The 26,388-nt window shown below is 39.5% G+C and overlaps 1 protein-coding gene across 1 annotated transcript in view; it reads left to right on the plus strand.

Moving 5' to 3' along the window:
* The window catches only part of PTPN14 (protein tyrosine phosphatase non-receptor type 14), a 109,840-nt gene that overhangs the window by 16,989 nt on the left and 66,463 nt on the right, over nucleotides 1-26,388 (plus strand). Inside the window, exon 2 of the mRNA XM_419419.7 lies at nucleotides 20,271-20,595. Within this exon, the coding sequence (XP_419419.4) occupies nucleotides 20,422-20,595 (174 nt within the window). The 5' untranslated portion in view covers nucleotides 20,271-20,421. The remainder of the gene's footprint in view (nucleotides 1-20,270; nucleotides 20,596-26,388) is intronic.

Raw genomic sequence — 26,388 nt, forward strand, 5'->3', positions numbered from 1 at the left:
AGAAGCTAGCTGTAGCCTCCCTACTTCTCAGCAGGTTGTATAATTTCAGTGGGAATGATTTACCTTCTGTCTTTTCCTTTGTGCAGTGATTTTTCAGTGTTGCTGTACTTTTTATAGTTAAATGTTCCTACAGGGAGTGATTCTGTAGGGTTTTTTTGTTGTTTTGTGTTGCTGAGCCTGGAAAGGGACTGTTGTGGGACTGTTGGTTATAAGGTTCTGTGCAAGATGCTTTAGTAATGGGAATTATCTTTTCTTTAGCATTTTCTTTCAGAGGATAACTCTTTCTGCCTTCTTGTGTTGCTGTTAGGTGCTTTCAGCCTGTTGATTTTCTGTTTGTGCTTTGGTGTTCCACCAGCTGTCAGAACAGGTCCTCCTGTCTAAGTCAACCATCTAGGCATTTGTTGTGATTTTAAATGTCAGCACTCAAAAGAATCCCAAGAAAATCCACTGTCTGGTATTGCCAACCCAGCAGCTGTTTGAAAATTCAAAGCTCTCAACTGACACACTCAAGAAACAGTTTTCATTTACAAAAACTCTGCTTGTAGTGCTTATTATAGAATTTAGATGTTAGGAGCTTCCTCAGATAGTTCACCTCTAGTGCTGATGCATTGCTTTGAAAAACGTATTTGCTTGCTCCTCTGGTACAATAGTGGCTGCTATGTAGACAGGAAGAGTGGGACAACTCTTCAGTTACCATCTGGACTAATTTAGGGATCAAAAAAATTTTCCTTCAGAGAAATGCTGAAAGGAACTCCTGAAGTTGAAGGCTGCCACATCTTGCTAACCAGATGTCATGTGGGTGCTGTCAGTAATGGGGAGCAATAATGAGGTATGGGTTGCTACTGTTTTGAAACTTGCTGAGTTAAAGTGACAGATTGACTTCAAATAGGTAGTATAACTGAATTTATAATAATAATTAAAAAAATGATGCCTGCGTTGTGGTGGCTGAAGAATGGATGAATAGAACATTACCAGAAAAAAAGAGATTTCCAAATCATATAGGAAATTCCATTCTTAATTATATTCTTTACAGAGACAGCCTGTAGCTTATGGTACAAGAGTTATGGCATTGCAGATCTCTCTTAATGATATAGATCCTAACCATAATAACTAACGATATTAATCCTCTGACACAAACTTTCCACTGCTGTGATCATTTATGCACAGTACCCTGGAGATGGAGGAGGAAGGACGTTGGCAGCTAGATGGTTACTTGAGGAGCACGTTAAGCACCTGACATCTGATGAGTCACTCTCCAAATATGTGTGATTAAATGATGGTTAACTGGTTTCTGCAACTGCTGAAGACCAAATATATCTTAAATTTGGAATGCTCTATTTTGAAGATAGTAGGCAGTGCACTGTGACCTCCCAGTTTACAGGCCTAACTACAGTATAACCGACCATCTGAAAAAAAAAAAATGTATGTGTGTTGCTTGATAATATTTCTAACATTTTAATGTATTTTTAAAAATGTTGTTAATTTATTTCTAACGTTTGTAACTCAGTGATTTTTGCTGTGTTTGTCTTCCGGTTGATTCCCATCTCGTGAAGTCACTTGCCTGTTCCAAAATCCCCATGCAATCTTGACTGAAGGTTGCTTTGGGTCTCTGTGGTAAGAACAAAATGCAGATGTTGAGCCAACATTTTTCTTATGATCCACGTGCAGAATAGACTAAGAGAAGTTCACTTCTCTTGTGCAAATGCTATGTAGGTAAGGTATAAGCATACGTCATGGTGAGATGTGTTCTGTAACACATCTGTGTTAGGAACATGGGACAGGGAGTGAAGATGTTTTAATCTATTCTATGCAATAGCAAAAGGCAGAGGTTGCTGTTCTTAAACAAAACAAAACAAAGAAGTGTCACTTAAGCTATATCAGCTGTGAAGAGAGATCAAGAAGCCAGCTAATAAGCCTCAAACAACTGTTATAAATGAATCATCATTTTAGAATGATGATTGTAATCCTGTATTTAAGTCGAGTCCAGGCACTGACAAAGAGGCCAGCTGGAGAGGAGCTGAGGGGAGGCCTCATAGCGGCTTCAGCTCCTCACAGGGAGTGGAGGGGCAGCGCTGAGCTCTGCTCTCTGTGACAGTGACAGGGCCCAAGGGGATGGTATGGAGCTGTGTCAGGGAAGGGGCAGCTGGGGGTTAGGGAAGGGGCCTGCACCAAAGGGCGGTGGGCATGGCACAGGGCAGTGGGCATTGCGGGTCCATTATAACTTAGGATATTTTATGAAATAAAAATAAAGGAATGAGAACACAAAACATGAAATTTTGTTCCAGATTCACTGACAGTAACTTATTACTGGAATGTGGAACAGTAGTCTAAAATTAGTGTTTACAGATGGATTATTGAAATTATGAAGCTCACAGGAACATGGGGTTTTGTAACAACTAATCAAGTGCAGTGCTTATGTTTTGGTCACTTTGTTGATGCCCTTGTATCTTTGAAAGCAGTTATGACCATTGTTTCTGTTAATGTACGTACTTAATGCACAAACTTTTAGCAAATTACCATTGTTAGACTTGCATCTTGTTAAACAAACATAGATTGAAACTGATTCCATGCTGTAAAAACAACCACACGCAAGCTAGCTTCTTTGTGCATGTGGGTTGTGTATCATTTCCCCTAAGGAATTAACAACATACCTTGAACTTCACTTTTTAATTTGACTGAAAGAGAGAGCCTTGCTTACAGAAGAAAAACACCCTTCTGGACTCTAATCTCTTAATCTCCATAAAATGCTTGAAAGTTTAGCTTTGATAATATATGAAACAAATCTGGTGGCCCGTAACATTTCTGAAGTGCGTTCCTTTTTTTTTTTTTGTAGCAAAAAGAAATTGAAGTAGACGTAAAATGATGTATGACAGATGGGTTGGTGTTGGCTAAGAGTTAACCCTCAAGCATGAAGAAATTCCTTAGCTCTAAACTCTGCCTTCTAATATCCCAGTGGGAAGTCATTTCGGTAGCCTGATGATTATTACTTTCCTGATTTTTTTCCTGCCAGTGTGGTCACCGTATATTTTGCAGAGTTTTTTGTTAGGCCTTTTGATACCAGAGAAGGGGCTACCCAAAAGTAATATCAAGAAATTGAACTTTTGGGCTAAGATGGTTTTGCACTTGGAGGCAGATGATCTGAAAAATGCATGATGTTTTCCTTGTTCCAGGAATTAGGAACTGATTGAGAATCAAAATCAGGGAATTGAAATGAGAAAATGAATATTACAGTTACAGCTGTAGGTTTTGCAGTCAGAGAAACAGCTTTGCGAAAGTAATATATATGCAAGGGAGAATAAACTTTCAATTCAGTTTCCTATGTATATTTCCAGAGGACGATCGTTTTGGGGTGCTTTGGGGTTCAAAATGGAACTTCCTTCCCTTTCACCTTCCTTCGGGATAATAGGAGAGAATGGAGCCCTGTTTCCAGCACGCATTTATATGTGAGGTGCTCTCCAAAAGATGTTGTAACTACTCTGCTGTAATTAGGTCTAGTGCAAGGAGGTTGAGACTCTGTGTTGGTTTTATTTATTTATTTATTAGGTCTGGAAGGGTTTAGTTGTGTTGGTTTATTTGTTTTGGCTTTCATTTTTGTTTGTTTTTAGGTTCAGTGGTTTGATCTTTCCATAGTAAATATCTCATACAACTTGCGTGCCTGGTTGTCTGAACGTAAGCAAAATATACGTGTTTTAGAAACGCTTTTAGCTCTTAAAGTAGGCATCTGTCTCTTGTATTGAAGTGCTTGTCCCTGATACTTTTCCAACCTTTACAATATTCCACTGATTTAAAAATAAAAAAGTTATGTAGCAGGGCTGCCTGCCTGAACAGTCTGCTCCAGAAATGCCTGTATGACCTGATCAGAGTAAGAAATATCTAGTACCAGCAGTAAATGGTGTGCGGATTAGATTGGCAGGAAACCGGACCGTGGTTAACTTCACTCGTGCGTGCTGCAAACAAACTGAACCCCACACCCATGCTGTTGGTGTCAGTCTTTAAAGTTTTGTTGGCAAAGCTCTGCCTTTTAGGAGCGGAAAACAAGTCATACCCACAATAAACACAGTTATTCTGGCGAAAAGCAATGTGTAGTTTCTGCCAGTTCAATGAAAGCCTTTGGCTTATGTCTTGTATTCCGTTCTGGGAAGAGGCTTGGCTACCCCTTCCCTGCCCTGTGCTGCCTTCTCCAGCCTCGCAGAATTTGCGTCTCCGCAAGCGGGATTCATTGAGATGGCACTGCTGCAGTCCCATTGAAGTATTGGTAAGTCATTAGAAGAAACTGCCATCATCACATATCTTACTCTCTTTTAGTAGATAAAGAGAAAAGCGCTATCAGAGGAGATGAAGATATCATTTGGGTGCAGAATTTGCATGAGAAGAATAACGCAAGTTGTGTCAGAAGTGCCAAAACCTCTGATGAGATTCCCTGGGACTTGTCAGTTTTTGTGCACCAACTCTGCTTTCTCAGTGACATGTTTTTGCCTGGAGGCAGCAGTAAACCATCAAAATATAACAGGATATCCTGCCTCGCCAGGGAGAAGGTCTTATGGATTCAGGTTTCCCAAGGCTGTGACTGATTGATGTAAGCTATTCTCAACTGGAACCTTCAGTTTTGGAGTGATTTTTTTTGTTTGTTTGTTTGTTTTGACATCTTTTTAAAAGAAAAAGTTGTATGGTTTTTGCATACCACCAACTGCTCATGGAAGATAAGAAACTGCAGCAGCCAAAGCTTTAGATTTATTGCTGTGGTTGATTTCCTGTTATTTTTAATAGGATACGGCCCCTCTGCTTTTAAACTACTGAGCTGTATCAATGAGAGTGGATTGCATTTCAAACTACTGTGCCCGTAGGTTTTCAAACACATGCTCATGACTGGGGTTCAGGTGCCCGAAGCAGGGTTATGGTTGGTTTAATGCTCTCTGTGTTTGCAGACATGTGCCAGCTGCCAAGGATGGGGATTTTTAGGAGACAGTGTTTGATTTATTTTAAAGTAGTATTGTTTGCAAAATAAAGCAAACAAACAAAAAAAAATAAAACCTTGTGTCAAGATTTGCTCTGCACAGACAGTCAGGAAACAAGGGTTACTTGATTGTCCAGCCCCAGCCTGGTTCACTGCATGCTCCATAAATTTGGGAATTCGTAGCTGGCTGGAAGAGAGTTTTGGGCACTTAAGCATAGTTGGAGCAGTGGGAGGAAATAGGCTGGTAAATTTTTAACAGATAAAATTGAGGTTAAATACCGAGATTTTAATGGAAAGAAATGAGTGTTGAGTTTGAACGCTCCTTATATCTAATCAAAATATCGCTGTGTTCAGATGTGTGATAGAAGTGTGGAAGCAGCAAACTCAGCCAGGCCATAACAAAGCCACAGAGGGGGTTAGGGGAGGGAGTTCGGCTGGTCTGTAGCTTGTATGGTCCCACTGACACTTTGAGATGGGGACATGAGTGCCCTGTGTGGGATCCTCCTAACTCCATGACATCCGTGTGCATTGTGTAAGTTACCCTTTGGCAAGCTGAATTCATAATTCCAATTGTTCAGTAACAATGTTTACAATAGTAAATTTCGAAACTGCATTTTAAAAATGCTTTGTTACTCATCTTTTTGTTTAGGCGTTGTATAGGCCTTTTGTGCCTTGGTGGGCTTGGGTGGTTTCTTAGTCCTCCTGCCATCCACTTGTATTATCTAATATTAATGAGCAAGGAAGTTAATTTTAGTTATTTCTTGGGATTTAGCATCAGCAGCTTTCCAGTTTGGAAAACACATTTTCAGTGTCCACACTTAAAAAATTATATACCCTGTCTTAATTTGGATGCCGTGATAATGTAATCATTTCCTCTTTTTGTCCTCCTGGATAAGATTCTTGTCTTATATTAACAACGTTGTCAAGAAATTAAAAAAAAAAAAAGTGTTTAAGATCATTTTAAGATCACAAATTTGATTTATCATTATAAGTAGTTGTGATTGGTATAATCCTGTGAGGAATTTCTATGTGTGAGAGATGGGAAAACAAAACAAACAAAATTTTCATGTCCACGTGACTTTAGGATGGGTGCATGTCTGCTGATTCTAGACAAGTGATCAGAAATGCATAGCAGATTTTGGTTCTGAAGGAGAGAGAGCAATTCTTGTTTCCAAGGATGTAATTAATAGTGCATTTTAAGAATGAAATAGAGTTTTAGAGGTTGCATTCTTTACTTGAATATGTAGATTCACTTAACTGTTTCAGTTTAAGAAGACTGTAGTTCTTGTGTCTTAAGATGTACCTTGATATACATACAGCTATGACTTTCTTCTTCTCTAGTGGATTCGTGAAGGATCTGAACTAAATTTGTTTTCCACTGTAGCTGACAATAGGATGTTCTTTGTTTCCTGGAGGGATTGCTTCCTCAAGCAGATCTGTTGGCTGATTACAGTGTTCCAAACCATCTGCATTTTTATCCAGGTATTTGTTTTGAGACCCGTGACTTTGTTTTCTTAGAAAAGAAGCAAGATTCAACAGCCACTTGCAGTTTTTTTCTTTTTTTGTGTTTTACCTTAGGATATTCACAGTGCATTTCAGATATTGGATTTTATTCTTTTTGGGGTTACAAGGAGTATAATAGTAACTGACGAGGGTATTTTTGCATGCGGTACCACTATCTAGATGCTCTCTGCTTCAGATTCTAGACGGAAGAATCTCCCAGCTAAGTCTGTGAAGACTTCTAGCCAAAACCAGAGTGTCTTTGGGAAAATTATATATCTGAATTATATACAGACATTATAATAATGCCACTCTGTTCTTACGGCATTGAACTTGAAAGTGGCTACAAAGACTGGTGGTGGTGTTACCCTTCTCAAAGCTTTTCAACTGAAAAGAAAATGAGCTCATGAAGCTGACAGTAAGATGTGATGTTTTTTGTAGTCAGTTGTATTTCAGATGCAGCACTTACAGAAGCCTTGTCTCCCTCGTGGGCACTTGCCCAGCTTAGTCCTTACCTCCTGTGCACATCACGTACTGTCACAGTTCCTTTCTGTATGACTTCTAATAACAATTCTTACCATCCTACCCCCCCTCCAGCAGGAGAACTGTTTATCTTTCTAAATTTAGATATCCATGGTTACATATAATATTTTTCTCTGTTTAAACTTGGCAGTTTAAATTGCTTATGGAAAAGAAACGTCCATTCCACTACAGGAAGCCTGTAAACAGTATTCTTCATTTACAGAATAAAATGTTACATGGAGCATTTCACTCTTCCTTCTGTAGAAGGAAAACAATACTTATAAAAGTGGGTTTGTACTTATGTCTGTAGCCAGACTTTTCCTCTGTTTTCATTGTGCAGTATTTAGGGTACCACCCTATCTAGGGGAGCTAGCTATATATGGAATGCTGCAAGGGCATGTAATTTTAACGCCATTTGAGAAATGTTTATTGTCATTCTTGTCTCTTTTTCTCCAGCTGAAAAAGAGTATTCAAACCTTCTTAATTATGTGGACCACTTTTTAATGTAGGTAGTGTACCTGAGCACCTCTCTTCAATTCTCAAGATCCCACGCAATCTTTTCTCATGTTTAAGACCCCACTGATAGCTATGACCATTGAAAATGCTTTACTGGTATGAAGCAGTGTAATATATTGCTGTTTTTTGGCTATAAAAATAGTTCCCTTTGTTTTCTAAAATACCCAAGATACATGCAACTGTTCCATGGAGAAACAAATGAGAAATCGGGAAGCTATTTGGCATCTACTGTGGCAGGAGGACTTAATTCCAACTTCTTTGCTGTGTAAACTTATTGAAAATACTGTAATATTTTTCCCATCTCTACACAAATACATCATTCTCACCTCTGTGAGGTACTGGAGGAACAGAACTGAACCTGAAGGAGGTGATAGTAGCAGTATGCTAATGTAAAGTTATTGTCATGGAATGGCATAATTGCACTCACTCAGTCTCTGAATAATAACCCATGTAAATGGATTTGTCTAACTCTTGAAAATGGATAATGTTGGACCTCTGTATTTAAGGAGCCAGAAGATAAATTAGGTTGAGGTGTAGCTTTGTTTTTGTATTGGTGATACAAGTCTCAGATTTTGGGCTTTTTTAGTTTTAGTTTTTAGAAGACAAATTGCATGAATTGAGTAAAAAAAAATAAAAATAAAAATAAAAAAAGAAGAGAAACGATGAGTGAGGGCACAAAAGTGCAGCTTTAACAGGCAAAGGAGTTGAGAAGAAGAATCTGGCATGGAATTCATGCTACCCACTGTTTTACTTCTTCAGAGTACAAATCAGACATTTGAAAGTTTTTTGCCCTTTCCTATCTGTGCAGATGAAATCCCTATCACTGAGTTCTTTGGTTATCTCTGACAACCAATTTTCTTTTTCCCCGCTCCTTCTCTTCTTTATGCCAGGCAAAGTCATGGGCATTTTTCCTACTCAGCAAACAAATATCTGCTGTAATTCACAGGAGGAAAAAAAGCTTTTCTTTTAAAGCTGAATACTTTCATACCTCGTGGCAAGGATAGGGTTGCTGTTTGAGTCCTACTAAGCAGCAAACAATTACTTAGCCCGGTGGCCTGAGGAAGTATTGTGCAATGTGGATTTGGTCTTGTGGCTGCCTTTATTTATTTCCATTTGTGAGAGTATGGTAAAAGATTTGTGCTGCGCTTGTCTGTGTCAGAACGTGCATCTTCCAGTGCCTACATCATGCCACCACTTCCTGACTTCTTTACTCAAGTGCTTAGAGCTAGTAATGAGGGATTTTGCAATTCATCTGTCACAAGTAGCTAGTGAAGGATGCCGCCTCTTCCAGGATGGCACAGACTCGCTGCAGGAAGGACTCAAAATGCCTGCTTCTTTTAAGAGTTCAGCTTGTGTCCTGCAGGAGTGGACTGTTCTAATGGGATAAAGGAGACAGAAAAAGGAGCACATCCTTTCATAACAGTGTGTTTGATGCTCCTCAGGAATGCTTTATTTGGAAATCAGTAATTTTGGGTTTCCTTTATCGTAACACCTGATGGAGTAGGAAGATCAAGGATAAGAAACAGGATTCTTGTGATGTCTTTTAAATTTTCTTCTGAGATTACTTCGTAGTCTTCTGTGTGCGGCTTTACTGTTTGTTGTTGGTTAGTTGGTTTGTTTTGTTACTGCCTTTTTTTTTTAATCTGCTAACTTTTCTTCAGAACTCCATATTTTTTTCCTCCCTCTTTCTTGAAGGTGTATTTTTTTTTAATAAGCATTCCCATTCTAGGCTTTGCTTTTAACAGATTTATGTTATTTTTGGCATAAACTGTATTATTAAGGGCCACACGTATTTTACACTGACAAGTTTATATATCAAATTTTAGAAAAAAGACTGAAGAAATGTAGCAGCTTGGCAGCCATTAAGTACATACCCCCAAACCAGTGAAAGCTGGGGTTATGGTATCCCATAAGGAAGTGACAGTGTTCCATCGAATTGGGCTGGGACCGATGAGAAGCACAAGGATGTATGAGTAGTTCTTTAAGGACACTTCATGTTCTTTGCTTCCAGAGACTTTATAAAAAATAGATGGGTACAATAGCAATAAATTCATTATTCTTGCAAGGATGTACTGAGTTGAGCATGCCAGTATATGACTTTGAACTTGAGTCTGACTTAGAAATGGATGTTGTTTTGAAGATAGCCCTTCACAGGGATTCTCCTGTTTATGCTCTGTGAATGCCTGTGTTATATTTAGGCACTGAAAATACTTTTGGACTGACTGTCCTGCATTCAGCAGTGTGGGGGTGGCTGGCGACACACAAGTCGTGCTTTCTTTCATGGGCACTTCATTCTCTTTCCAGCAATCCTCTGCCCTCAGTGTGAGCTGCAGCAGAGTTTTGCTGCTCTTCTGCTTCCCACATCCATCTTGTACAGATGGTCCTTACGCTGTAGGTTGGACAGCATCTGTGCTGTAGGCTGGCGTACATTAGCCAAAGGGGAATGCTCTAACATTGTCATGATGGAGGAGGACTCTTTTGTTCTTCTTTTCTTAAATAGATCAAGTGTGAATTTGGAAATGGAGAGCTGAAAGTCTTGGTAGAACAAGGGGTAATGCTTTTAAACTAAGGTGGGTAAATGCCACTTTTAAAAGTGAGGATTCACTTTGAGGCTACTGAGGTGCCAGAATAGGCTGCCTAGAGGAGCTGTAGATGCCCCATCCCCAGAGGCATTCAAGGCCAGGCTGGATTGGGGCTGTGGCACAATGTGATCGGATGGGTGGCAGCCCTTCATGTGTTGGGGGGTTGGACTAGGTAGTCCTTAAGGACTCTTTAATTTTTTAAGGGTCCTAAACCATTCTGTGAGTCAGATTTCCTGTTTTCATTGTAGGTATCTAGAGAGAGGAGCAGATCTGCTGCTGTCTCTGAGCTGAATCACACTTCATGGGGATTGTCAACAATTTGTGGAAGTTTCTCATTCCTTACTCTGCATGGTCTTTGTGGTGGCTTTATCTGTCTCTTCATCCCTGGCATCAATACTGTGAATAATTGCCCCATGGTCATTTAGTCCTTAGTAACTCTTTCAAAAGCACAGCTAGTAATTTCATATAAATATAAATATATATATATGTACATATATATATACATTAAAAAAAAAAAAACACATTTAATTCTCAGCGAATTTGTCTCAGAGACTTGTGATAGAAAATGGAAATGGTGAACTTCAGCAGTAATCAAAACCTCAGATGAAGTGCCAGTTCACTGGGCACCAGTGGGAAGTGCTTGTCTCCTTTCTCCTTCACATTAAGCTGCAGAGGAGTGTGGGTGTCAGGCTTCAAGTTAAAGAAATGAGGTGCTTCCAATTCACTAACCAGAGGCAGAGTAACAGGAAGGACTATAATCACATGGGCTTTCTCCACTTGTTTTGGTGGTGGGTGTTCTGACTCATGCTTCTCCCACAATTCCAGTTAATGCCAAGTGTAAATGACAGGATGCCTTGTCTTAGTAGGCTTCTCCAAGTCCAAGTATGTGGTGCCAAACAAGAACAGGGTAAGTACAGAAAGCTTGTTCAACCAATTTTTTTTTTTCCTCATTGATTCCGCCTTCTGTTTTGGTGGTTAAGTCTCATACCTACTTACAGGAAGATAAAATTGCATAATAACGCGGTATTTTTCTTTGCTTGCATTCAGTAACACTTCAGTGACTGCTACAGTGGATCAAAGACGTATTTGTGCCACTTCATATGCACATACAAGTACACCCACCTGTAGTGATACAGAAAATGTTTTGATTTTGTGCAAGTTGTGTTTTGATCCAATCTTTATAAGATTTATAAAGCATGTAGCTTAAATTTGAGTAACTTTTTTACTATTTTTCGTATGAGAACTAAAAGTCGGACTAATTAGTCTTAATTTTGAGTTGCTTGAAAAGAGCAGCAAAATAAGGAGATGTTAGATGTTAAGTTTTTATTTTTAGCTCATAACCCAGTAGAAGTTTCTGCAGAACATTTTTCCCTTGTGTGTTTGAAAACAGCTACCTTCTTTTATAGGGTTAGTTAAGAAGTAGGCTTTAATCTCATTAAAAGCTGATAACTTCAAGTATGATTCCAAATAAAGTTATCATCATATGTAAAGGGCAAATACTTAGCCCAAACAGACTTAGGAAGAAGGATGGTAAGGTATTTTTGAAGCACTATTACTGTGCTTCAAAAAGCTGAGCAAAGGATAATGTGCCATAGTTTTTAAAACATACTTCATATTTTTTACATAAAGCTACAACTTGTATTTTGCTTTCTAAAGATAATACAATTTTATTCACCTTTTGTGCAAAGCTGTTTTATTAAGTAGAATTAATGATGAAAGGTGAGTTACAAGAAATAATTTCAATAAATCTATTACAATGCTTATAACAACAAAAATACACTTTTGAATGATGAAACAGTATGAGATTACTGTCTGTACAATTCCTACTGCTGTAAATGCACTTAGCATCCTTCTGAAATACTGTGAAAGTAAAGTCATAGTTTTCCTCCCAAGGTGCTTTGAAAGCTTTTGCAAAACATACATGTGGCGAAGGGTTCATATTGTTGGGCTTGCCTGGTATTTGAAGTGTGTCAGTTTCCCTGTTTAAAATTAGTAGGGGAAAAAAACTTACGATATCTATTGTTAATGTCTTAGTTCTTGTGTACCATCTAACATGGTGATATCCAGGTAATTGTTTTCAAGTACTGTTTATCAGGATAATGTTCAACAGAGATGAAGGAGGAACACAGAGAGCTGCTCAGAGACTGGTCCCATTGAAGGTTTCAAATTCTGCGATGCTGCTCAGAAAAGTCAGTCATTTCAAAGAAAATTCCCATTTTGGCAATAAATCTTACTCCTAAGTATTTTGTCTGCTTCAGGCCAGTGTTAAAGCCCACGCAGAGGGCACTGGAAAATAATCCTTTAATACAGGAAAAAAAAGTACCGTTAGCTCATTTCCGCCAGCTACTCTGTATTTCAGATGAGGTGTTTTTCTGTTCTGTTTTTGAAACAGATGCTGTTATTCATAGGCTCTGGTTGCATGATTTACATCAAGGCCTATATTCAGCAAAGATAAGATTTAATTTCTTCATGCGTGTGCCCACAGTATAATCCTTCTTTGACAGAACTTGAATTTTTTCAGCATACTGTAGCATTGACATTTTAATACATTGAGTAGTGGAGATGCTTTCTTCTTTGCAAGTTCAGAAGTTCATGTTGTGATCTGACATCAGATATCTACTTATGTAACTAAACATGCCTATTTGTGGGTTAGGATGTACAGTGCATGTGATTTTTGTGACTATTACTATTATTTTTCCTCTCCCTCTGTCCCTCTCTTCCCTTTCCTCTTACTCCCCCACCCCAAATCAGATATGGCTCTTGTTGCTTATCTGCAGCCACACTTCTCCCCTCACATTACTTACCGGAATGGGATTTGCTGAGTCTCTCTTGGGATGTAAATGACTACTCTAAACTTCAAGAAACTGGACAAAGTTTTATGCTTACTGTAAGCTTGCAGATATGGGTCTTGCTTCACTTGATGTCAGAGCTTTGGTTCTCTTTCTCCCATGGAAAGTGCAGATTTGTGGTTTGGAGGGGCCACTGCACTGTTTACTTTGGATTTGATGCAAATTGAGTGTTTCTTGCTGATCTTTCCCCTCTCCCCGTTTGTACATGTGATCCTTTAGGTTTTACAGCACAGGTTTTTAAGAAAATATTTTCTTTCCTCATGGGCCAAAGAGCCTGATATATTATGATCTCAGTATATTAGATTGGTGCCTTTTTGACTTCTGCATTCTTAAAAGTTGGAGGTAGTCTGATGCATTTTTGGAAAATGGTAATTATAACCCAAGTTGTCCCAGTTGAAAGACTTTGTAACTTTCCAAGTTTTTATGCTAAGGAAAACAAAGGAGAATGGGAGGTATGCAGGCATTACTGCTGCCTTTTCTTTTGCTTGAGTATAAGTTGTAGAAACTCAGCTTGTGTGAAGCAGTTGAAAAGAAGGAGAGGAAATATCACACTGGTAATAAGTGCATGCAGAGGACCATATTTTGTTCTTTTTTAGTCAGTCCATGGTGTGATGAAGAAATGGGGAGTCAATAGGATGCTGAGCCGATGCCTGCACTTCAGTGCTGGTGTACTGGGAGCAGAGAACTCTGCGATCATCCCACAGCTGGAGATGCTGGAGGCCACAGTGTGCAGAGGCATGCTGGTAGCACATAGAGCCTACGTAGCTCCAGGGCCAGCTCTTTGAAGTAGATATTTTTGTCTGGTGCTCACCAAAACAGGATAGGTGATTGTAAAATCATAGAATATCCTTATGTGGGAGGGACTCGCTTGGATTGTCAAGTCCAGTGATGTCTGAAGTGTTTGCTTGTTTTCTCTTGTTATTTCAAACAAAATGTTATTGCCTTGTTTAGAGTTACAGAACTACTGGCCCCAGTTTGAACCAGTGCACATTTCACTAGTGTGAATATAGTAGTGTGTGTAATTTTGCTCCATTCCTGATTCAGTTACTTGGCTCTACTGGAATTGCCACTTCTGTTCTTTGTCTTATGGTATGTTTAAAACTTTTATTTGTGGTTTTACTGCTGTCTTTGTAACATGAGAGAATAATGGAAAAACACTAGGAAATTTTCCTGTTTTTTATTAAGCATATCCTTTGCTGTTTTTATAATGTTTTTTGCATGACTATCAATCACGTTTAGCAGGAAATGTAATCTCTCATAACGACTGTAGCTCTAGTCAGCCCGAAGGAGTGGAAACCTCTTCACAAGGATGACTTCTGGAAAGAACTGAGTGGTAGCAATAAACATTGCTACCAAATTTAACCACTGAAGTAAAATATGAACAAGAATCAAAGTTTCTGATAAGTTTCAAGTCAGTTGAAAACAATTTATTTTAAATAGTTTACTCTGCCAGCAGTAGTTAGTTTTGCCTGATCGTTGATTGCTAGGATGTGGTTAGTAAGAGTTAAGGAGCTTTTTCTGAAAAGTGGTACTTCAGGGACAGCAGCAGTCATATCCAGTCTGCAAGAAAGGTGCACCAAAATACAGCAATTCCTCTGAGTGGTCTGTCTGTATAGAAAATGTGTTCCATCTACATTTTGCAATCTTCACCGTTCTAACAGGCATCTAATTCTAGAATGAATTGCTTAGTTTGGGGGAAAAAGAATTTAAAAAAGAAAAAAAAGTGGTGCATTTTGAATCAACTCGCTACTGCACGTAAAATAACATTGCTTCTCATGCTGGAGTCAGCCACAAGCTATTTCAGTTGACTGACCAAGCTGAAAACTATCCTGTTCTTCTGAGTGGCTCAGTGCTGTGCCCTGTGGAGCTGCATGCCATAGCACAGAGGTATAGTGTGGCATTAACTACAGCTGGACTGGGTGGTGTGTGCTTGGGTTGGACTTTGTTGCTTTTGTTTTAAGGAACAGAGTTCTGCAAGACACATTTGTGAGTGGTAAAAGCTCCAGCTTTGTTACAAGTATTATGGATTAACACTTACTGGAGAGGCAAGCCATGTGTCATTAGCTCATTTATGCAGTTCAGCTACTGCCTTGACTCCTTAAAGTAACTCATAAAGAGCCCATCATCAATAATTGCATTAGGAAGACCTGTTTGTTGAGAGTATTCTGGAGGAAAAAGTGAGAAGATAATGGGTAAAGCAGTATATTGCAGTTTGGGAAGCTCATGTCATTTATGTGATAGAAACTGTTTGTTGGACACTGGTATAGTGAGGTCCACAAAAATACTTGATGCTTCTTCCCCTAGATACACAAGAGTAATTATGTGTTTGCCTAATGGACTTTGATCCACTAAATCCCCACGGAGCTGCTTAGTGGGTGCATAATAAAGATGTTTTTACACCAGAAAAAGTTGCTCTAGTAGAGGAGAATAGGATAAAAAGAACATCTCTAATGACATTTATGCAGGTATGTCATCAAAAGTGAAGAAAACAAGGGTAGAACTTTGGTCAGAATCAGAATTATTCTTTTTACTTGAATAAGAGTTGAACTACTGTAGATGGCGTACTAGTGAAAGTAGAATCTGACTCCTAGGACACAGGGAAAGTGCACAGTAACTTAAATACAAATCTGTTATGGTAGATGGATCTGATGGAAGACTGGGAAGGGAAACTTGGACTGGAGCTGGGAAAGTAGAAATGCTGAGATCATCTTCTCTCACTTTGTACTGGTGTCCCATGATGCATCTGGTGATGCACAGTGATATTAACAATAGCTTTTGTCTTCTGCTTTAAAAGCCCCCAGGGAGTTCTTGGCCACCCTGCGTGCATGTAGGTGATTGCTAGGTGCCTAGAGGCCTCTCCATGAGAGGAGGCTGTTTCACAGGAAGAGATGTCCTCTCCTAGGTGGAGCTCAGTGAAATGTAGATGGATTGTGCCGCACATCCTGTCTCCCTAACACTGTTATTTTTACTCTTCCCTCAAACCGTAGGCTGCACCCCACGTGAGTGCACACCAAGTGCTGCGGTTTCATGCCCAGCCCAGGGTTACATAGCTGTGTGAGGTGTGCTGCTGCTCCTGCTGGGCCAGGAATGCTGGAAGGGAGCCAGGTGCTGTTGGTAAATACAGGCTGCTGTTTGACAGTAATTGCTTTCTTCCTGGAGTTTCAAAAATTGCATACAAAAGCCAGTGAAGTGAGAGAACGCATTCTACTTTAAGTGCATTTTGTATCAGATGCTGTTTTATTATTATTTTTTTAACTTTCCTTTGAATGTAGTACAATAGTATATAGAATTGTAGAATAACCCAAGTTGGAAGGGACCCATAAGGATCATTATATATATTAACTCCTATATGTGAAGTCTGGAATAGAGGAGCAAGTCACATGCTTGCAAATATGCTGAGAGTTATATTGGCCTTAATTATTTATTGGCCTTTCCTTTCTCTTGGCTTTAAATAAATTTAAGGTAGCAAGTGAATGCTATGCTAATGGAGCAGTGTCCCTCATCACACAAAGGAGCTTCTGTCACATGACCTCTTCCTTGTGAAATATTGAGCTGTTTTCCTTTGTCCCTTCAATCTGCCTTGTAAAAACTACTACTAGGAAAATCCAGCCAGCTCCAGATGACATTGGTAGAGCAGAGAAATGGGAGGTTTTTTTTGTACTTATGGTTAGTTTTGATTTTTCAGATTTGGAAAGGGTGTAAAATGTTAGCTTGATTTTTGAGTACTGGTGGCTTCATGTGGTCATAGCAATGGTTTAACTGAGACTCCCTATTTTAGCTGTTTTCTAGTGAAAGCTGTTAAGAGAACTTAGGTTATGTTTGAAACGTGATTGTGGGTTAAAAGTTGGATTTTTATTCTGTGTTAAGTCTTTTTATTCTTTATCTTTACTGTGTTCCATAGCCATTAATTTTATCCACATGGCCTTTTCAAATATATAGTATAGGAAATAGGATTTAAGTGTTCATGCTAGCAAATGGGCTGGCTCACTTTTCATTTTTTTTTCTTAGTTTGCTCAAACAGGTTAATACTTATATGAGAGCTGCTCTGAAAGTAATGCCTCTTCTAATACATTGGCCCACGCCATCAGAGCCATATGTTGATGATTTGGTAGTAGAGTTTAAACCTTCCCACCAATATTCCATTACACTTTGCTGCTGTATGACAGATGACAGCAGAGGAGCAGTCTGACAAAACGGTGCCTGACATGGAAGTGTGTATGAAGCAAAGGTGTGTCACTGAATTCCTGAACCCATCTTTTGCCTAAAAATTCACCCTCTGCCATGGGCAGGAGTAGGTCTCATGTCTCTGCTGTCTTCATGGACCTACTTGCTTAACAGAGTACTGCCCACCATCAACATACAAGTTTTTGAGCAAGAGTCATATTTTCACTGTATGTCTGAGAACAAGGCACAGATTCTATATGGTACCTGGAAACTTGACCATAGTAGAGATGTTAATATTTTGTTCAGTAGGCACAGTTGACTCCCTTTTGCATTCTGAGGAGTGATGGGTTTATGCTTAACTTTTTGGCAAGCTTTCTGGCAAGTTTTCAGGTGAAGAGCTCTATTTGTGGAAAAACTCAGCACTCCGTTTGGCAGACCAGAACCCTTCTGTTTCCAGCCTTCTCCTTTTTCAGTTGTCTACAAAATTCTACAAGTGAAAATTGAGAGTCCTCACGCTTTTGAAATTATACAAGCATAATGAAGCATATTACTCTGTTTGATTTAGGAATCTGTAAGTGATCTGGGCCTTTGAGATCTTACTTTGAAGGCTTAACAGAAACACTAAAAGTGACAGCCTAACAGAAAATCAAAAAGTAAAGGTGGTCCAAAATCCAGAAAGTGTGTAAATGGGAAAGTTAGACATTTGCATTGAATTCAGAATTAACAGTTGTTAAAGGCTAGTCTGATTTGAGCCAGTTGATGTTGTCTCAGCCTTATCATCCCAATTGTGATGTTTCATATGGCAGAGCTGACATCATGCTCTCTTGTATATTTGTGTGAAATAAAAATGTAACCCAAATCATGTTACACAAAGTGTAACACAAAGGCATTAACCCATTTGTATGTCTGCATCTGTAGAAAGTGAGACCAGCTGTTGGCCCGCAATAGACTTCAGAAAAAATTCCTGTTACTTTATTGCTTCTAGAAGAGTGGAGGAAATATTGCCCTTATTTACATAAGCAAACCAGATGATAGAACAATTAATTTGTAGTCCTGTTAACATTCTCACTTGTGTGGGAATTGGTGGTTTTATTTCAGACCAGAATGTCTATATGCAAGTCTTCTGGGATAGTGGATCATTAAAGAGTTGGATTGTTCAATTTTTATGGAGTATAATGTTACTTTTTAGATGGCTGGCTAAAACCCTCTGTGTCCCACTTAAAATTATCTGCAAAGCCAGAGACTGAACAAAAATACTGTTCTTGATAAGATATAGTCCTCCACACCCTTAATTCTTTGTAATTTCCTTTCATTCTTCCCACCGTTCAAGTTCGTGTTGTGGTTTTGGATAGATTCGTAGGAAAAATAGCTGCCAAATAGTTAGCTAGGGGTTAAAGCATAGGCTGACCTGCTTTTTAGTATATGGATCTGCTGTGTTCTCCCAGTGATCTTGGACAAGCTGGCTGATGTTTGTTTCAATTCCTCTTCTCTGAATCATAGTTAATATGTCCCTGCCTCATCAGATTGTTTTGAGGATGAATTCATTAATGTTTGATGGCTTCTGATATTACAATGGTGCACAGTATAACAACTCTCTCATGCAATCCTGAAAATATTAAATTATGTTTTTGCTCACAAAAGTTAGAAATGAGAAAGTACAGCAACTAATCTGATCAGTTTGTTTGCACCTCTGTCAAATGGGACGTGTCCCTTCTCTGAGTCTGTAGGTGTTTCTGTGGTAAAGCTAGCAAATTACCAGAGTAGTTGCACACCCAAATAGTGAGGAGTTGCTTGTGTTTTTCTTTATGTGACTTTGGTTTGGATTGTGTTGCCCTGACCCCCTAATGAATGACAAGTTATATTGGCTGTAGAAAATATTCTTGATTAAATACGTGATAGTTATGTTTTGAGTATAACAATAATCCCTGTAGTCAACTGGGCTACTTCTAATAATCTCCATAGCAACTACATTCATGAAAAACTGATTCATCCAGTTCTATGCCAAACAGTACATGTGGGCAGTGTACTATCTATCTGAAATGTCACATTCAGCTAAATGATGCACACTCCGCTGGCAATGCTTTCTGTTGTGTCTCTTAAGAAGAAATAGGAGCTAGTTTTTATTTTCAGTATTATTTAAGAGAAGTGGACTTCTAAGTGCCATTGTTAGCACTCTTCCATCACTTTCTCCAGAGTATTCAAGCTAAACCAGGAAGGCTTGGTAGCAAGTAATTTCTGTGGTTGTTTTTCTTTTTTCGTCTGTTTCATTCCTGCCTGCATGTGGAAAATGATGTGAATCTGGTTGTGCCCGTACAAATGCTTTGTTATGATTTAAATGGAACTTGATCTTATCTAAAATTAAGAAAAAATAAAAATAAAAAGGATCATAGCATTTTAGGTGTCATTAATCTGTATCTTTAGTTCTTTTGTCTGCTTTGTATTTTGGCTTAACAGTTGTGTGCCTTCTTGATAAATTTAGGAGTAGTAAAAACTGATGTCCAGAATAGGTGTTCTTTCTCCCACTTGGTTTTGTTCTCCTCTCTGACATCTGACAGTTGCTCATTCTACCTGAAAGGGTGAAATGCAGAACGGCTTTGGAGCTGGAAAGGAGCAAAATGTTAGGAATTGCCTCAGAGGAACCTTTTCTGTAATGTCTTGGATGCTTCTTGCCTTTCACATGCATGCTTCAGGGCTGATATTTCTTAAGTGCTGAGCGCATGCATTTCCTGTTGACTGCATCCAGACTTCTGTCTTTCAAACTCTCACCTCTTTTAAATTCCTCTGTTCCTTAGCTACTTAAGCTAGCTTTCAAAGCTTGCCTGAGGACACCAAAAACCTAACTTGAAGATTGTGTTATAGACCCCTGTGGTGGGCTAATGGTGGGAAAGTTAGCACCTCTGCATGTTTGCCTTGTAGAGTTGCAGTTTTCATTGAGCTTCTCATAGAATGACTTTGCAATGAAGTTTATGCCTTAAATTCAGCACCAAGATAGAATTTTTGAAAGATTTGTTGTAGAATGTGTTCTTTTGGGAGATGTCTTGATTGCCTGACAGTCATAGGTGTAGAGGTGTTTGTTAATGGGTTTAAACGTGACTGTTATCCCTTAAACGGTCTTCTGTTCTGCTGATCTTTGGGAACATCATATTTCACACCTAACTCTATTCACTTGTATGTATTTCACAGGAGTTCCTTGGAGCCTGCCCTGGGAATGGACAGCCACCTCCATTTCTGGAGGAGAGTAGTGCCAATTGAAGAGGCCTTCAAGGCAAGTCGACAAGTGTGCTGATACTCTTAGAAGAGTAAAGGGAAGAGACAACCTTCTCGGCCAACAGCCATGCCTTTCGGGCTGAAACTACGACGGACCAGACGCTACAATGTCTTGAGCAAGAACTGCTTTGTGACACGGATCCGTCTGCTGGACAGCAATGTCATCGAGTGCACTCTCTCCGTGGAGAGCACAGGGCAGGAGTGCTTGGAAGCTGTTGCTCAGAGGCTGGAATTACGTGAGGTAAGAGTAACCGGGAAAGGCCATCTGTCACTTTATAACTTGACACATTTTTAGTGGACATGAGCCAGCAGCATGTGCTTGCAGCCCAGAAGGCCAGCTGTATCCTGGGCTGCATCACAAGATGCAGAATGAGGGAAGGAATTGTACCCCTCTGCTCTGCCCTTGTGAGGCCCCATGTGGAGTACTGTGTCCAAGCCTGGGGGCCTCAGTACGAGAAAGACGTGGAGCTGTTGGAACACATCTGGAGGAGGGCCATGAAGATGCTCAGAGGGCTGGAGCACCTCTCCTATAAGGACAGTCTGAGGGAGCTGGGCATGTTCAGCCTGTAAAAGAGAAGGCTCCAGGGGGACCTCATTGTGGCCTTCCAGTTCTTGAGAAGAGCTTACGTAAACACGAGGGAGACCAACTTCTTACACAGTCTGATTGTGATAGGACAAGGGGAATTGGTTTTAAACTAGAAGAGGGGAGATTTAGGTTAGATGTTAGAGGAATTTATTTTACTCAGAGGGTGGTGAGGCACTGGCACAGCTGCACAGAGAAGCTGTGGATGTTCCATCCCTAGAGGTTCAAGGCCAGCTTGATTGGGTCCCAGGGCAGCCTGATCTAGTGGGTGGCAGCCCTGCGTGTTGCAGGGGGTGCTGGAACTGGGTGATCTTTAAGGTCCTTTCCAACCGAAGCCATTACGTCATTTAGTTCAGTCAGTCCTTGTTCATTTGAGTTGTGTTACTTTTAGAGCTGGCCAGGTATGATCAACAGCTGGAGCTCAGACAAATGTCTTCTGGTTGCATGAAAACTAACAGTAGAGTGGCACCCAGAGTGTTGTGCTATTGGTCTTTCATTGTAGCTTTGAGAGCTCTTCATAGTATGAGGACAAGGTTTCTTCTTTTCTTAGAAAATGATGGGTGTTACTTTCTGAGTATGCAAAATTCTGATATGCCACGTTGCAGTCATGTTTATCTGAGTGAAACCCTGATTTCATTGACACTGTAGGCTTTTAAATATATACCTTGATACAAATATATTCTTGTTACTAACTGACTGCAACAAGGAGCAATTGTGTTAGTAGGCTGAACAGCTAGTAGAAGTTTGAGGGTGGGTTTTTTCTTTCTTTTGTTTAACTGAAATACTTGCTATCTGAAACAACAGAAGGTTTTTTTTTTTTTCATTCACAGTACTTCTGGAAAAGGTTAGCAACGCAGATTTATCTTATTAAAGACCAAAATCTTTTATTTTCTAGCTCTTGCTGTAGAGTCTGTCTGTGAAGTGTTGTTGAGCCCTTTGGAGAGAAAGCTCCCTCCAATGCGTGGCACAAATGAACTGTCTTTTCTTGCTTAAATTCTGTGGACTCCTTATGTATCCTGTGTACTTACAGGCTTTTGCAAACCACAGATTGAAAATCATTGCCTGGGAGCTGCTTCATATTGTCTGTCTGTCCTGCTGGATCTTGCAGTGACTTACATTTACTTATATAGGCCCCTTTGTAATGGTGGCAACTGGAGGGTAGCATATGAATAGCTAATGCAGATGAGAGCTAAACAAACACTCATTTTTTTCAGATCAGCAATGATAAGGAGAGAAGAATCTCACTGTGTCTTTCTGTAGAATAGGCAGAGGAACATGCCAGCAGGAATAGGGCAGAGCCAGAAGACTGTATGGTGTTTTTTTTATAACTGTATTTTTAAAATATAGAAGCATCTCCACTACCCCTAATCTTTTAGATGTGAGGAGTTCCCAGTAATTGAAAATGATTTCTGTTTCTTGCTGGGGATACTTTAGGGTGCCTGTACAGAGGCTAGGTATTTCCTTTTCCTTTCAGTGCAGAGAGGAATGAAAAGAATGAAGCGATTCTCCTTATATTCCTTGTGGTTTATCAAGTTGGCGCAGTGTGGGGCCTAAAGATTCTTTCTGTACAGATCCACCTGCATTTGCAAACAATAGCTCTATCAGTGGGTTAACGTTCTTCTTCACAAAGCATATTGTGATTTCAGAATATATTTTGTTCCTGTTTGGAATGAAGCCTGAAGTTTCAAAATTTTCCAGAAAAAGAGATCAGACAGTAGGGTAGCAAAGGAAGTTGTTTTGGTCAGCGTTCAATTTCATGGAGACTTTGTATTGCTTTGGTGTTTTCTTTCATTTTCAGAATTGTTTGTGTCATGCAAAAAGAAATGTCAGCACAAAGAGTTTGTGTTTTAAGATGAAAAAATATTTTAACAACACAGAAGAGAATGCTTTGATGTTGTTGGAACACTTTCCCCTTCTTTCATCACCCTCTCCACTTTTTTTTTCTAAACTAAGTTTTGGCAGTGTTCAACCAATTTTGTAAAGTTCAGATTTCAACAGTACAGCATATTTTAACAGAAGTATTCTTGAGTCTCTTTTCTATTTTTTTCCCCTTCTGATTGATTCTAGTTGCATCCACTGCTGCTTTAACTATTTAGGAGAGAATTACTTGCATCTTCAAACCCTTAGGTGTGCCTTCATCCTCTCTGCATCTCATGTAAGAAATCTTTGGAACTGGCAAGCTCTGAGATGCTTGTTAATGCACGCTGACCTTTCTGACCTTAAATTCAATTCTTATTCGGACCCTCTAGTCTTCCTGACATGACTTACAGAGGAGAGAAGGCTAATGCAATAATTCTGTGACAGTCCTGTTCCCTCTTTAGACTTTTCACAATTTTCCAGTCACTGACCAATCAAATTTCATGAAAGGGTCAAAGATATTTTGACAAAGCTTAAATTTCTATAAGATCCCTACAACTTGACACCTGAGTAGGATGGAGAGACCACACTAAATGTGTTGGTTGAGGAAGAAAAGCAGTTTTGCAAGAATCCATGTTGGAGAGAGGCTTCATGAATTCCCCACAATGAAGCAAAAGACTTCTGTGATGTATGAGTGAAGAAAAACCAAACTTCATTAAATCCCCTGTGCACAAAACAGCTAACACCCTGTTTCAAGTCTCCTCCATGCAGTCACAGGTGAAAATGTCTGTTCTTTTAAAAATAAAGTACAACATTTGTTCAATACTTTCATTTGTTCTTATCTTTAAATAGATCCCAGGTGTACCCCAACATTTACCTTAGTGTTAGGAATATATACATGTTTCTCAAGCTGTTTTTTAGAAATAAACAAAAAAAATATTTGAAGCTTCTGCCAAAAAGCAAAAGCGTTTGAGATAACTGTATATATTGTTGCAAAGGACTGTCAATCATTACACCACACATAACTGAAAAACGGTATCTAATGGATTATGCATATTTCTGTTTGATCTCTGGGGAATGCAGCTCACTCCCTGACTGAGTCAGGGTTCAGGAATAGGTCAGTAGAGAGCGTAGCCATGTAACTACTGTAAAATCTGTTTTTATCCCTTTCAGCAAAGTTCTTGACAAAGCATCTGTCCATGTAGCTGAACAGTTACCAGTCCCAATGAACTGAGCTCTTAAGCTTAACGTTATGTAAAAATGAATAAGAAGACTGGGGAGGAAAGGAAAAGAGGAGGAGGATGAAGTCAGGAGCATCCTCTTATAATCTTGCACGGATCTGTAGAGATTATAAAAAGTTTTTTTTTTTCAGTACAGTAGCATTTTCCCTTCAAATGAGAGTAAGTGAACTTACTTGAAATAGTGAAGTAATGTCAGCTCTGCTGTGAGATTTCATGTCTGTTTTTTCCTGTTGTTCTCTTAATAACTTTAAAAAATAAGTTTACAGATCTTATGGTGTTTTGGTAATAATTTGTCTTGCTTTGTGGTGGCTTTATTTTGAGGGGAAGTGAGATCGGCAAAGGGTGTTGGGCAAGGTCCTTTCTAACCAAATTTACTCATTGAAGCTCAACTCCACAGTGGTACCTCCAGCACTGTGGTGTTCCAAAACCCAAACAAAGAGAGTGGCGAGCTGCTCCACAGGGGTGGCAATTTTTGGCTGTTCTTTTTCTTTCTTTTTTTCCTAGAAGATGCTCTATCCTTGTTGGATACCACTGGAGACTCCTGCTCAGCATCTGATTTGCCTCCACAGTTGACTTGGTTGGACTTTTCTCACCAACTGTGCTACAGCTGAGTTCAGTCAGTTTCAGATCAGAGACCTTCTAGGAACAGCTGGCTGAGTGAGAGCCCCAGGACAGCAGAGCTTAATGCTTTCACCCGGAGGAGCTGGAACTCTGCCTCTTCCCTGAGGATAAATATTTAGTTGGCCACTTAACCAGATGCTTTAATAAACACTGAGCCTGTCTCGCTGGATTCTTGTGAGTGAGATTTGCTGGTTTAGTGAGTGCAAGCAGTGTGGTGGTGTTGACAATTCTGCTGGTTTTGCCTGACAAAAAGACAAGTGTAGCTCTGGTCTTAGGAGTATGGCTAAGTCCAAGTATAGAATGACTCCATTGTCAACTGAACCAGCAGGAGGAACATCTCCCTCTTTTTTTCTTTTCTTTTCTTTTTTTTATTTAAGAAACAATTCACACTGTTTTTGTGTCCAGTTTTTGAATTACCATGTTTCAAAGATTGCCTTTTCACTTAGTGCACTTGGGATTCACAGGTTCCTGTGTTTAGACCGCAGCATCTGCATGAGTGTGAGCCAGTTTTCCTTGTACCACTGACGAAGTGATGCCTGGTAGGCAAGGATAATGCCCAAACCTTGAGGAAAAAACTCTTGCAAACTGTTTTCGTACAGGGCTCTTCATGCATTTCTGGATTAGACAGACCAAAAGCACCAGCAACTGGAGCTCTTTGTCCACAAACTGAATGTGTATGCATATGTTTAGTGTTATAAGAAGTATATCTTTGCTCATCTGTCTACCCTGACTAGAAGATGTATGTTATTTTAGAAGTGAAGGCATTGTTTATTTATTATGCCACTTTGCTGATCTTACTTGCTAGAGCAACCCATGTTAATTTGGAGCCTGCCATGAGTAGGTGTAGATATTTTTTTCCATGAAAACTGCAGTGAAGCCAACGGTTTACTTTGCACAGATGGACAAATAGACCAACTTTTGCAATTTGCCAGCTGCTTACAGATGGAAAGGTTCCCCTTTTTTTAAATCATCCTGCCATCTAACCTGTGATTTGTCTGTGTTGTAAAAATGCTCTGTGAGCAAGAGTGTATGGCAGCACTTGATTCAGATTTGATAAGGCCTTCTGTACTATCATGCATCAGGTCATAGTGTGCTGAACTTGGAGGTTCAGCCATTTCAAGTCCTGTATTCCTTTGTTCCTGATCAGTACTATTGATGTTCCTTGGGGCAGAATCTCTTCAGGCATTTGTGGTAGTGGTTATGGAAGTCCTTCTGCACAGTGAGTTGTTAGAAAATTCTAACATTTTCAAGAAGTAAAATTCCTGGCAACTGGAAGCTAATGCTCAGTTAACTGTGTTAACTCTTCCAAAGGCACGCATTTGTGACTCAATCTCCATTCTGCAGTTCTTGTGTTTCGTCTGCAATTGCTTGATCCTTTCCAGGCCGCTTTCCAGGAAAAATGGTCATCCTTTGGCACTGTGAAATGCATGCTTCCCATGGGGTGGTCCGCTCTATCTGCTCTACTCCAGAAGCATAGAAGCGGCATTCTCTTCATATTCCTTAGAAGTGATTCAGATTGTATTATTTTTCCTTTTTTTCTTTCCTAGATTTGGTACTTGAAGAGACTTCTACTGTAGCAAAACTAAATTTTTGTTGTTCAGTGCCCCAGTGCTCAATGGGGAGGGACTGTGCTCATTCAAGCTGTTTAATTCTAATACCCTCAATCCCTTGAATAATTATTTTAGACTTCAGACTGCAAGTCGTCTTAGTTGCTAGTTTACTTTAATTCCTA

The sequence above is a fragment of the Gallus gallus genome, chromosome 3, assembly GCF_016699485.2.
Source record: "Gallus gallus isolate bGalGal1 chromosome 3, bGalGal1.mat.broiler.GRCg7b, whole genome shotgun sequence".
Taxonomy (NCBI): domain Eukaryota; kingdom Metazoa; phylum Chordata; class Aves; order Galliformes; family Phasianidae; genus Gallus; species Gallus gallus.